General features: G+C 42.8%; 1 protein-coding gene across 4 annotated transcripts; it reads right to left on the bottom strand.

Moving 5' to 3' along the window:
- Positions 1–378: 378 nt before the first annotated feature.
- Positions 379–13,598, bottom strand: STMN4 (stathmin 4). Of its 4 annotated transcripts, XM_078647138.1 has the most exons (8): positions 13,512–13,598; positions 12,043–12,123; positions 10,686–10,781; positions 9,319–9,527; positions 7,872–8,063; positions 7,428–7,495; positions 2,856–2,928; positions 379–869 (listed from the first exon to the last, which is right to left on the bottom strand). In XM_078647138.1, exons 2-7 carry the CDS (start codon positions 12,053–12,055, stop codon positions 2,886–2,888), a joined length of 621 nt encoding a protein of 206 aa, XP_078503264.1. In that variant the 5' UTR covers positions 12,056–12,123; positions 13,512–13,598; the 3' UTR covers positions 379–869; positions 2,856–2,885. The 4 variants fall into 4 exon arrangements, 3 of the variants coding, with proteins under 3 accessions (XP_078503264.1, XP_078503265.1, XP_078503266.1); XM_078647139.1 differs by lacking the exon at positions 2,856–2,928; XR_013595987.1 differs by lacking the exon at positions 7,428–7,495 and having other exon boundaries at positions 812–869.
- Between the last annotated feature and the right edge of the window lie 672 nt (positions 13,599–14,270).

Below are 14,270 nucleotides of genomic sequence, written 5' to 3' on the forward strand. Positions count from 1 at the left end.
TGAAGCAAACGGCTGCATTTCTTTTCTTTCTCACCATCAAGGCAATGCAACCCTTCTCTTTCCATTTTTGCTGCATTGCTGCACCTCCTGGCCTCCTTTGGTGTCACTTCCTGTTTGAGGGGCGGGTAGAAGTTTACAAAAATGGAAGACGTCCCAAGTAAGAAAAGTACTCACACACAAACATAATAGAAGTATAAGCATTACTGGTAAGGAACAACATATATTTTAAGTTTCTTTTAGGTATTCTTGAAGAAGTATCCCTATGGTGCATCATATTGTGGTAGGATACAGACCCAAACTCATGTGTTGCAGAAAGAAAACTACACCTCTCGCAATCCAACAAAGTAAAAGCGTGAACAATAACACCAGAAGACATAATGCTAAAAAATCAATTTGTATTGATGACAGGATACTGGGAAAACATACGTATCTCACATTAGTACACTTGTCTGAATTGGAAGTCATGAGGTAACAATGAAAGGATAAAATCACATGACACATTCTCTGCCTTGGCAAGCAGTTGGTTCAGATTTTTGACACCTTCAACATTATCACAAAGTCCAAGAGGTGGGATCACAGAGAGGATTCTGCTCATGTGCACTGATGGGGCGGACACCCCCCTCCCCCACTTTTTTCCCTGTTATATCCCTCCCACCCCTGAAAAAAAAATATTGAATATTGAATGGCTTCACTGATCAATTCTTCACATTCACAGACGAATAAAGCGAAGGAGCATCCTCTCCACTTCTTATTGTGCGTGGGCGGCTCGAACCACCCGGGAACCATCAGTCCAGATCCACTGGGCGCTTCTACCTGGAAGCCTCTTCCTTTAGCTCTTTGTTCTTCCGCACCTCTTCTGCATGTTTGTCCTAGAAGATCATGGGGATAGAAAAAAAAGGTGAGTCCTACCATCTCAACCAACCTACTCCAAATCACCGCAGGATCAACGGCTAGAGTTCATAGACCAGCAGGCGCTAATCAGTCCTGTGGACACACGTTGCATGGCCACTATATGTATTTGACCGTGCACATATAGCAGACATCGGGGGATCAAATCAACACTTTCTGTTTATACCCGGATGCACGTCATTTTGGGTGACTCATGATGTCTGATAGGAATCACTGACATAATATCGAATTCACAAATATAGAATTACCAAAATATCGTAGAAAAAATATAGAATGCAAAAATATCGAATTCCTATCTACAAACAGGTAAGTACAAAAATATCGAATCAAAAATATAGTTTTAAAAAATATAGTTAGTCAATATATCGATTTTTTTAAATGTCTTTAAAGTAATTTAAAATTAATGAAATAATAAATATAACATTTACTATTGCCACTCCAGTGAGTGCAACAGTAGGGAAAGCGTTGGATAGCGTAGGGGTAAAAATTACTATTCCCACTCCAGTGAGTGCAACAGTAGGGAAAGCGTTGGATAGCGTAGAGGTAAAAATTACTATTCCCACTCCAGTGAGTGCAACAGTAGGGAAAGCGTTGGATAGCGTAGGGGTAAAAATTACTATTACCACTCCAGAGAGTGCAACAGTAGGGAAAGCGTTGGATAGCGTAGGGGTAAAAATTACTATTCCCACTCCAGAGAGTGCAACAGTAGGGAAAGCGTTGGATAGCGTAGGGATAAAAATTACTATTCGATATTAAATTACTTACCTTCAATTCAATATTTTTCACCACTATATTCTGTCCATTCGATATTTTGTCCATTCTATATTTTGACTTCAATATTTTTCTAATTCTATATTTTGAATTCGATATTTTGTCTTGTTACCGTCTGATAGAACAGCAAGTGACAGTACTTTAAAGTGCTGTTACTTTATCTTACACAGTAATGACTGCTTAGATCTTGGCATTGGCCACATATATTGTTGTGTAATTACTATAGATTGCCTGGTGCAAGAATAGGCACACAACTCAACTCATCATGAACAAATAGAAACTATGTGCAGTGCTGAAAAATCACATTTCAGAATTCCATGAACCAGAAATGTTCTGGATGAAGAATGACACCTGATTACCAGTCAGGTCAAGCAGAATTAACGCATTTAATTTGCTTCACCTGATTATAAATTGGTAGGTTTCTGATTATCAATGGGTAGGTTTCCACACCTTTATCTGGGTGTGGGAAAAGCGTACTTGGTTCTTCCATCCAGTGAACCCCAAAGCCGCCCAGAGGCCCGTGCATACATTTACCATCAACTCATAGCATGTGGTAAATGTATGAGTTAAACCCCGTGGAACTGTGAATACTGTGTAGTTTTAGGACTAGACAAATAAGTCCCACGTGGTAATTCCCCATTCCATGTAGTTTAACTTGTAATTGTCCCATACAGCGGTGGGTGTACAGCACAGAAAAGGTAAATTTGTACATTTACCGCTACCCAAGCAACACCCAACTTGTAAGCAGGGTCATTGTGTCAAATATCATTCAACAATGCTTGGGATCACACCTTTGAGCACAGAGAAGTATAATACCAACATTTGGGAAGTAAGGCGAGACATGATGACAAGTGTGCCAGGTAATCCTGAGACATGACTAGATGGCTCATTTACTTTTCATCTACACAGACACAAAACTAGAATGTCTATCAGCACCTTGAGTCCATCCCACTCCCATGAAAAACTTTGTGAGATAAAACATTTACCAAAAAAGATGAATTTGAAATCTGAGCATTTGTAAAGTGTTAAAAAATAATTGAAAGGGCACAACATAGTACAGCTGGGGATCAGAGAGGATTCTAAAAATAACTTTACTACATCCACACTCACAACAAAGCCATAAGAATGAATTGATGCACATAAACACTGTTCAGAAAATATTGAGCAGAACTTACAGGGAAACATTGGTGAGCCGCGCCTCATGGTTAGGTATGCAAATTTGCCATGAATTTCACGGGGAAGTCAAGTCTAGAAGTATAAAGTTCATGGTTAGCCGGGTGGTCACTTTTTTGGGTATAACAAAAATATGAGCTTGCTTGTGAAATGGAGCAGGTGCACAGCTTACACATGTGCGGGCTATCTCCACTACTTCATTTTACATCCCCCCAAATCCCACTTTCTTCACCCGGCCGAGCAAACATTGCGATTCTCTGATACAGTCTAACATGATGGTTCATCAGTATCATGATGTAAGCATCCCAACTTGGGTTGTCTGTTTGTTATTCAAGAACCCCAACAACATGAGACTGTAGAATTACATAAAGGAGTCAAATCATTAAAGTCAATATATTTTGACTTTTGGGTTGGGGTGAAAAATGGTACGACTTCAAGAGAAATCCCTAACCGGGCAAGTTGTTGACCATAGGGACGTTCCTCTTGGTCATGTTGTGAAGTCAATCCCGACAACCCAAAAATTCTGTTAACCCCAATTCTGCTATTCCTTCAATATCAGGTTAACGGATAAATTAGTTGCTTGTATTCCGGGGAACCCATTCCAAGGGCACAAACCTGATACTCATGTCTGATTCAGACCAAGAAGGACAGCGCTCACAAATGTTCCCCGTTACACAAAAGCAGATGACTTCGAAAGATGCACCCATCACAGTCAAACCAACAGCAGTAAAGGCAATGCAAGGACACCTTCTCATAGTCTTCATTTCATATACTGTTTATTGTGACCAAATCAGAATCAAATGTTTGTTTTGCATTCTATAGGTGCTCTTGTGTAGATGTTTTGATTATGTGTGGTGGGTACAAAGGACTAGATTGAGCTCCTGAGCAGCCAAGGAAAAAATAAATAAATGTATTGCAGCAAAGTGTAACGTTTTGAGTGTCTACCAGACCATTAAGAGATTTACACAGCATCCCAAATTAGAAATTAAAAATATGAGGCACTGAATGAAGCTAAAATGTGGCAGGCATTGAGAGCACTGGTTTGTGTAAAGGGTAAATACCCACATACCGCATACTAACTCTCATGCAGACCATGCTGCAGTCCACAGTGAGTCAGATGGCAGCAGAGATGAGTGCACCAGAGGCCGCAGTGGGCATGGCCTTTCTCCCTACCATCATGTTTCGGTTCTATGATAACTGTTGCTTCCTAGTCTTCTTCAGCCTCCTCCAAGGCCACCTTGGAATATGACGAGGAGGAGAACTTTGAGCCCAGGGACAAACATATTCCAAAAGAGGGCACGGCTCAATACTTAATTCTCTGAGCTTGACCCTAATCTTCTGCTTGGATGACCACCTCAACGCCCGGTAGACCCCTATTCCAGCAGTTACATCAGCATTTACCCACAGCCAACCCCGAAATATTTTAGGTGAATGCAGAAATGAAGAATTTAAATGTCAATGAGTAGAAGGGTCCAGAAATGGAATCTGCATTTTAATTTATGGTTCATTAGTAGTCCTTATTAAAAGGGGCACGTGCATTGCCTCAGACCCACCAAGTGGACGTTATATGAAGCAATGTAATAGGTTTCACGTTGTGGGTGACATAAATTGTTACAGTCTCGACCCACAGGGCTGGGAAGTGGAGGCCACATTGAAGAGAACATATGTTCACATCAACCCGGCTTTGCTGGTCGGTGCACACATAGACTAAAGTAGCCTTTTAGGTAGGGGATGGTTTTTCTGGGGTGCTATTCCTCACAGAGACCAGGCTAAATTCACTTCAGATGTGGGGGTCTGCCCAGCTCTGGTGCAAAGGTTTTCAGAGCCCAGGCAGAATGGCATGCTGCTGCTTCCCACTGCCTGCTCTCTAGCAACAAGGCTATTTCTGGTGCCATGTGTCGCAATCTTGTGCCACCTTGTGGACACTTGCAGTAGTGCTGTAAGGTAGGTATCTACAGTGACCTCCCTATAGCAGTGGTGCTAGGGCTGAAGTATGGATAATCTCAGGCTGGCAACAGGTCCCAATAGGGCAGCACATACACATATCCACCAGAGTGCCATGAAAGAGCATGGTGGTCAGAAGAACGGCATTCTCACGATGGACTTTCAGCGGCGGCCGGCTCAGGTAAGCGCAGTCGGGTGGGGCAGGGCACGACAGGTGGGGAAGCTGACAGACGGTGGAATAGGTGTTATTTAATACATTAACTATACCTATTCCACCATCTGTCGACTTCCCCCTCTCACCCCGCCTTGCCCCCGCCTCCCCGTCTCACCACATTTACCTGTGCCGGCCGCCTCTTGGTACTTTAGGCCACAATGGAAGAGCCAGACCATAATTCCTCTAACAATTGAAAGCTTCAGCGCCCATGACATGAGGGACAAGGCACTAAAAGAGGCCTTGTGTATTCTCACCTGCCACACAGAAGAGTAACTTCTTCTATTTATTGCTTCATAACAAACCTTTGTCTTTCCTAACATTGCAACTCACAGATATTACTTTTATCCAGCTTAATGGTACTCAATTTACCAACGTTGGAGGGGTGAAAGTCTGAGTTAGTTTTTCTCAGATTTGATGTTGTGACCTGCAGATCACAGCAGATGTCAGCAGCGAGTGATGACTCACAGAGTATAAACAGACACACCTCTGAAATGGTTTGGGGGTTTTCAAAGCAGCGGCTGTTTTTCTTGTTTATATTGCTTACTCGGTTTACTCAGCTAGAAGCACTCTTATTTTGAATATAGTATACTAGAAATCTCCATTTTAACCCATTTTGACCAAGTTGTGTCAAAATAAGGAGCTGTCACTTAAGATGGGTGCTGAAGTTCGCCAGGAAAAGCAAAAGCGAGACCTGAGACAGCAGGGTATAGAATCACTAGAGAGGTGTGTACGTGTCTTGTCTGATGGATGCAGTTACTCTGTTGTTCTTGCGTGAACGTGTCTAAGTGTGACAGTCACTACCAGCCGAAGCTTTCCCTGTTTCTAAGCAGAGAGAATGTTCCTGCTGATCTGTTGTCACAATCTCCCCCGCCCCTTCCCCGCGGCTGGAGCAGCAGGCTGTGGTGTAAACTTCTAAGTAAGTTGAGGCGCAGGAGGAGGCGTCTGCCATGTCAGACATGGAACTCGCGCTGCATTATGGGAGATAATGCATAATGACATGCTAGCCCCGCGAGAATAGCGATGATTTCTGGGGCAGCACCGACAGATGTTGGGAGATTTCGGCAGATAAGCCATCGAGGAACTAAAGGGGCACATTTACAAAAAAAAAAAAAAGGAAGCTGCAGGCACTACTAGGTTTACGCCAGTGGAGGCTCTAAAGTGGGGGGCATAGGGGCCGTGCCACAACTCCATTTGTTCTTCCCCTTCCCCACTTGGGCTCAGCCAACAAAGCTGTTGAGAGACGACAGAGTAAAAAAAAACAGACACAGCACCTTGCAATACGCAATAATTTGCCCTATAACCTTGACTTGAGTCTAAATGTTTGCTTAAAATGTTTAAATCGGACTTAGGGTGTATTTGAATACATATCTACATCTACACAGATACACAGAAAGTTAGATTTGAACATATTTAACCAACACGTGTGTGAGTGTGTGTGTGTATAATGTTACACACTGAAGCTTCAACAATTGTACAAAAAGGGTTACTAATTGGACCGTAAGTCTATAGGTGGGTGCCTTCCCACCACCTATAGACAAAAGCTGTGTGTTGAGGCCTTCCCACCCCAGATCTTTTGACTGGGGGAGAATGTTTGCACTGTTGGCATTCCTTCCATCTTTTGCTTGCTGTAACACTTTTTGCCCTAAGTGAGTTGGGTATGCCCAGACGTGGGCCCTTTGCTCACTGTGCCACTGGATTGAAGCTAGCCTGGCTGATAAAGGGTGACATACCCTGAAACCGGTCCCAGGATGCTTATTTCCGGTCCAGGGAGGACCTGGCCTGGCAGTTCGGTCTGGACTGTTCCCATCAGGCACAGGGTCAAGACTGATTTGCATATGGCTGGGTCTAAACTGGGGTGGCGTAGTGGGCAAAAGAACAATGGATTTAACCCAGATCTTTTGACTGGGGGAGAATTTTTGCATTGTCAGCATTTCGTCCATCTTTTGTTTGCTGTAACACTTCCCACCACCTATAGACAAAAGCTGTATCCTGGAGCTTTCCCACCGCCTATAGACAAAAGCTGTGTCTTGAGGTCTTCCCACCACCTATAGACAAAACCGGCATCTTGATGTCTTTCCAGTTTCCTGGAGCCTTTAGTTCTGTAGGTTAGGATTTGCATTTAGGATTCGTGTTTAGGAATGGGAAGAAAGAACTGTGCCAAGGCTTAGTGACATCAGATGCAATATCTTATCACGCTTGCAGGGGCCTTTCCATCAGCAACATTTGTCCTTTACAATTGGGATTTGTTTCAGATTTGACCAGTGCAAGTGGCTGTGACTTGCCATAACAAGAGAAAGCAGCCAGTGAGAGATGCATACTGCACCAGCAGCTGTTGTAATCTACCATTATACATATAGGATGGTTCAGAGGAATACAATCTCCTCTCCATATAAACTCTTTCAACTTAATATATCACCTTCCTATCTTGTTATTCATTTTTTCTGCTCCCCATTCTTTCTTCCTCCGGCCTTCTCCTCGAAGCACCTAAAGGGAGTAAGGCAGAGAGAGTGTTGGAGAGCCTCTCTATGGATAAATGTTCAGGGCCACTAATAAACCTGCACTCATCTTAGCTGAAGGATAGCAATTCATACTACATGGCCCCCCAAATAACCAGGTGCCTCTAAATGCCTTGTTGTCATGTTTATGTGTGTCGTTGGGGAACATTATAATTCATAAAACTCTATCCTATGACATCACCGCAGACATATGATAGCTGTGACATGCTTGGCAGCAATCTGAAGTTACCATAAATGTTTAATTATGTTTAAGAAACATATGCGACCAAATAACACTGCTACAAAAAAAACTTGAAGACCATCAAGATTGGCCTTTGGACCTCTCCAGTCTCATTTCGACTCACCTTCTCCTGCAGGCGTTCCAGCATGGCGGCTAAGTGGGCTTCCCGGTTCTCTTTGTTGACCTCCATCCTCTGTGCCAGCTTCTCCTTGGCTGTCTTGATGAAGTTGTTGTTCTCCTCGATGGCTTTTTGGATCACCTCTCGCTCATGCTCTCGCTTCTCAGCCAGGTGCTTCAGAAGTTCAGCTTCCTGGTACTAAAAGTAACACAAGAAACAAAGATCTGTTTACTATGGAAAATCCCATTATTAGCATTACAGCCCACCATTGTGGGCCCACTACCTACTTATTACCCAAGAATGTAACCTTCCTTCCTCCGCCCATTGTGCAAAGGTGCAACTCCCAACCACGGTCCTGGTTCCTCCCATAGCTGCCTCTCAAATGCCCCACCCACACGCGGAAAGAACTGGATGATATTCCTGGAAAAAGAAGGTCTCTTCCACCGTATTCCACATCAATGTCTTTGCAATTGCTCTAGCATATTGGTTGTTCATTTAAGAAAGGTGCTTGCAATATTCTAGTCATTCTGTTTCCCAGGTTTCGATTCATGTTATAAAAACATCTCTCATTAAAAAAAAATACATAGGGGCCGATTACGATCTAGTCCGGAAAGCATTCTGACCAATTCAGTTCCGGAATGCTTTCCTAACGACTCGGATCGGGGGAGTCTGACCAAGCGATTTTGATGTATCAGGATGCTTCCGGATACGATTCGGTTGGACTCCCATTGACTTCTATGGAAGCCTGTGTTCCGACCGAGAACACAGGCTCCCGTTGAAGGAAGGGGTGGCTGGGGAAAATCATGCACCCGGTGGCAGGCACCAAATTGGTGCCTGCTACACTGTGCATGGTCTGAAAGGGGGTCCTTTCGGTACCCTCATGGGCCGATTCGAAAGGCCTCAGGTGAAGGGGGGGCATGCTCCAGGTCCCCAAAGACAGATTCCAACAGCCATTTAAACCGAATCAGAACAGCTGTCCGAATCGTTCATCATAATCGCTCGCTCTGAGACTGAGTCCATAGAGCTGTACGATTAGGCTCCGAAAGACTCGACCTGTCTAAATGCCTTTTGAAACCAATTCGGACAGCCCAAACGGTTTCTGGGCATCGTAATCGGTCATTGGGAACTGATTACATTTCGATCGGAAACAGGGGTTCGGATTCGGCAAATTTGAATCTGATTCAGAACCCTTCCAAAAGGCGTCGTAAATTGACTTCATAATCTTTATAGTAAAGACTTTAGATTCTATTTTTCCTACATTTACTACTGAAACAGGGGCGCTAAGTAATCACTACAATACATACAGTATTTATTGATATATATACAAAAATAATCAATTATTGCTTCTCAGATTTGCCACCGCCAGAGAGAAGACCAAGGCTCATAGTTGAAGCCTGGTGCATTTTCTCTCTTATACACTGCCATCAACATGTGCCTTACACTCATTTTTTACCTTGCGCCTCTCCTCAGCTGCCTCCAGCTTCTTCTGTATCTCCTCAAGCGAGGGGTCCCGTCGCCGAGGGAGCGACGCATTGAATTCTGGGACCCCGTCAAAGGAAGGAGGCTTCAGTATGACCTCAAAGGACTGGCCCGAGGTCCGCTTGTTCAATTCGATCACCTCCATGTCTGATATGACACACCAGGTGAGATCCACAGTGTCTGCTAGAAAGACAAAAAGCAAGGCAAACCTTTAATCGATAAACATTCATCAATAAGCACAAATAAAATCATACTATATTTCCACAATTAATAGAGGGGATCAGCTTATTGGGGATAGTGAACTTTTTCCAGTCAACTAAAGAAGACAAAATAATTTCTAATTTATGCTCTTGTAGACAGCCTTCTTTAGAGCTCAACACATTTTTTCTAATGGTTTGTGACTAAAGTTCAACCTCAAAATTGGTATAAAATGGCTTATGGAATTGCTTATGGGGTTGTTGTGACTCCGTCACTGCTTATGGCCTATCACATGGTACCTAACTCAATCAATAGTGTCCAAAGTGGATCCAGGAAAATATATTTTAAGGATATCCCTATGCAATGTAGTTATAGACAATGAATATACATCGAAATCATTTAGATTAAGGTTATCCTAAAAGTGTGGCATGGATCCAGCCCACTTTGCCTCATATAAGGAACCTCTGCTCTAATTCCTTAGGAAAAGACCCAAGGGCCAAAGGATGGACACAACTAGGACAATTTAACCACATCAGAAAAAAATGTGTTGCTACTACAGTCCATGATAAATTGTTGTTACTATATTCAATGGCATTTTTACAATACCTTTATAATACCACAGACTTTTTCACTTTAATAGTGACTTTGCTGGCATTCCTGTGTTCTGTGACTTTCTTAAGTTGGATCAGCGTCATCAATGTTGCTCTAATGTTCTATTACAAAAGAAGCCCTGGAGAAAAGTATCTAATACCAGCTGAAGAATTGTCACTAGCAGGCATGCTCTTCTGGGGTGTTTGGAAGGATGTCCTTTCAAAATCACATCTTAGTGGTCAGCCAGTTAGTTTATCGCCGCCGCCAACCATGGTTCCCATCAATGTTTGAGAAGTCAGGGGAGAAACTGCATATCATTTAAAGAGAAATAACTATATAACCCATTTGTTTGCCCCTATTTGAAGAATATTTGGGCTTGTATTAGAATTGTAGAGCTCAGTAACCAATCAGAGATAGACACGGCATTAGACATAGTAGTCTACTGTGCCACAAGCATGCTGCGCCCACCCCGACACCGCTCAGGATCTTCCCCTCTACCTTCAGACCATGCGAGTTACCCTCAAAATCCGCGGTGTTGAATGTCATTCCTACCTTCGTGCGCGTACACCGGGTTCTTCAAGGGGTCGGATAGGAAGCAGGAACAGAAGAGGGACATCAGAGGAAGCTCTTTCATCTTCTCTTTATACGCTGTAGATGGAAAGAGGGAGCAGACGTAGTGTTAATTGACGCGTGCAACTGCTCAGTCATCACATATTGCACCTACAACCACTGATTTTGCCCATGTTTTACCAATGCTATATGATAAGAAATATATTTATTTCTCCTCGTTACTTTCAGATCTAAAATCTGCAGCACACATTAAACGAGGAATGTGCCTTTAAGGATTGTTTTCTGCAGGAAGGTACCCCTTTCTGCAAACAAACAATCCTGCCTGCAATGCAGGCACCCTTGCACCATGGTGCAAAGGAGACTGCGCTGATGCTCGGCAGCCCACAATGCATCAGCGCTGGGGGAGAGCTGAAGTGCGCATGTTTTAGTAGATATGGTACATTTCTGTTGACTTCCTCTCACGCAACGCAGCGCTGCAAGTTGCCTTAGTGCGTAGCATCGTATGAAGAAAAGTAAATCTGGCCCAGAGCCGCCTGTGAGTGAGAATTACGTGATAAAAATAAGTTTAAGAAAACCAGAAATTACTCAAATTCTAGGTAACCCAATAATTGAGGTTTCCACAATATTAGAGTAGAATAAAAATGCCATAGCACCGAAGGAGTACACTGGACCTCTTCGAGAACTAGATCCAATGCTTTCTTGATGCCGCCAAGACGTTCTGTACCCCGGGAGCACTTGAATTATGTGAAAGGACTGGAGGAATACCACCTGAGTTTGGTGAATCTGAGGGGGTTTGTGAAAACGCTGGGCTCGGTATCAAATCCCAGCTCAGGATGAGTGTTTCAACTTTTAAAAGAAAACTTTAAAACTTTTTTAAATTCCTGATGAGCCAGGAAGTGAAAAAAAAGGCAGCGATGTGGTAGTTTTTTTTTTAATTCTAATGTGATCCTGGGGATATCCACATTTAAAGAAAAAAGAGGACAAGGGGCAAGTAGTGAGAGGGGAAAAGAGGATTCAAATGAAATCGTAGGATTAAGGAATTTCCAAATGCAGCAAACAATTATTTATGTTTCTTTGAAATGGGCATTCATCAAGTCAATTTTTGTCAAACTTGACAATCCAATTTGAAATACAAATTTCGACATAATGAATTAGAGCAACATTTTCTAATTATGTCCCAATTCAGGATCATGTAGATAGCCACTGCTTGCCACCAAACATGCAGGCCCCGCCTGATCCCGCGTCAGGATCACACCAACATTTCATACATGTGAAGAAAAACCATCAGGCAGGAATAGTTTTACTCAATCCAGGTAGAGGAAATTTTCTGGTCACTTACCAGCCAGAGTCATGGCGTCGGCTGGGCTTTCTTGCACTACAGACTAACGAAAGAAATCAGTACTCCCAGTGGACACAAGACCTGAAATAAAGTAAAAACATTGCATTTAGAAAGGGAAGCAAAGTTTCCATGGCAACTTCTTTATGTTGTTGAAAGCTACTGCTACGCGGGCCAGCGCGTCAACAAATGTTTTAATCTGGGCCTTCTCGCGCTTTAAACTAAGTACTCCATGGAAACCACTTAACGGAGTAGCAAAAATAAAGGAGGCAGGTACTTTTCCTACTGCACCTACTACTGTAACTACATGGAGAGGACAAGTGCTTCATGCCAGGAAAACCCCCACATCACAACTTTAGATTTTTTTCCTCCCCTTGAAATAAAATTGTGTCAGCGCTGGTCTGCAAGTTGCTGAGTGTTCCCAGTAGAAATCCCAGTTTCTATTGAATTGCACACTGGATTATGAATGTCCAGGGATAAAAAATGCAGCAAATTCTACAAAATAAATTTCAAAATGAACAGTGATGAAATTGAAATCAACTGGAATTTTCTCCATGGCTTTTTGGTAGATGTTGAAGTCCCTACTGCCCACCGCTGGATCCAGTAGGAACCATTTGTCACTGGTCAGCTGACATGCTGGCTTAAGTTCTAATAAAGCCCACTAAATATTCATCGTTGTGAAATGTGCACCGCTTAGTCGTACGTATAGTTATCATAGAACATGCTCTCAGCTGGGAAGACGGGCCTGGGGCGTGAGTGTCATAACATTTATGTAGTCTGGGCAGAAATGTGTCTGACCCTGTGAAAATGGAATCTCAAACTGAGTTTGGATCTGAATTAACCCGGAGACTTCCCAGGGCACACTGGCAGTAGAAGCATGAGGACAGCGGCTTAATGTTTATGGAACAATTACCCAGCATGCTCTGGTAAGCTGCACAAGGAAGTCCCCACTGGGCATTGAACTCTGGAAATGACAGGAGGTCTATTAATCTGAGCATGTTGCAATCAGGGCTCAGAGGCAGAATCGATCCGCTGAAATGTGAGAGTCAAGCTCCTGGAATGCACAGTTTATGAACCTACAAGCAGCAATCTTGCAATGCAGGCCCACCGCAGCCACTGTGAACCTAGGAGGGGGTGCCAGAGCCCAGGACCATGCAGCACAACTGAGTCCCAAACATCTCAATGTAGATTCCCATTTAAGGATCCTGTGATTAGTGGAACTAAATGTACTAGTGTACCTGAGCATCTTTTAAATCTAGATTTTTTTTGCCTGGATTAGATGTAAGCACAAGATTCTCGACATAAATTTCTAGACATGGGCCTTCAGATCATACCAACTTAACAATTGTATCAATTTCAATGGCTATTTATGTCCAAAAGACTTTCTATTATTTACTCAAAGTATCTGACTTTTAGGGCCGCATAATAATACACCTTTTTATGGGTGGCAACTTTGAAAACCTCGACTGTACCTTGCCTGTGTCCGATGGTCTTTTTTCCTCGTTCTAGGATTTTCTTATCTTCTAACTGCACACCATAGATTTAAATCACTTGTACCTGGTGAGCAAGAAAACAAAAAGTTCAAGAAGATCAGTGAAAGACATTGTTGTCAAGGACAACTTGTGTTGCTACACAGGTGTCTTGCACACAGAAGCATGGCACAACTTTCATGTTTCTCAAGGTCTTCTTTAAACTTTACATATGTTCAGAGTTAGAGGAGGGTAGTAATAGGAAAGCTACAAAAAATGTTGGATTCTTGAAAGAACGAAGGAGAAGCATGCGTAAGTGTGGCTTCTTTATTCAATACCTCATACTGATTATTATCTTAATAACTGACAAATTACATGTTACCGGAGTGCATGCAGGTGCGCAGAGAAATAGAACATGATGGTAATTTCAAGGAACACTTCGCACTGCTGCATATACCAACAGAAATGAACTAATTGAGATATAACAATTTTCTGTCTACCCCGCAACCAGTTCTGCCACCCTCTTTTGAGTGCCATCAATATTGGCTGGCCCACTAGCAAAGATTTCCCCGAATTGCCACATTCTAAAGTCACCATTGCTAGGTTATGAAACAGTATGTTATTTTATGTTATTTTATGCTATGTTATGTTATGTTATGGTATTGAATTTTGAGGAGCAGAACTACTGCCAACAAGTGGACTCCTGGTTCTGAAAAGGACAAAGTTGCAATGATAAATTGATGCAGGCTCTCTGTGTACTCT

Source organism: Lissotriton helveticus, chromosome 6, assembly GCF_964261635.1.
Source record: "Lissotriton helveticus chromosome 6, aLisHel1.1, whole genome shotgun sequence".
In the NCBI taxonomy this organism is placed as follows: Eukaryota; Metazoa; Chordata; class Amphibia; order Caudata; family Salamandridae; genus Lissotriton; species Lissotriton helveticus.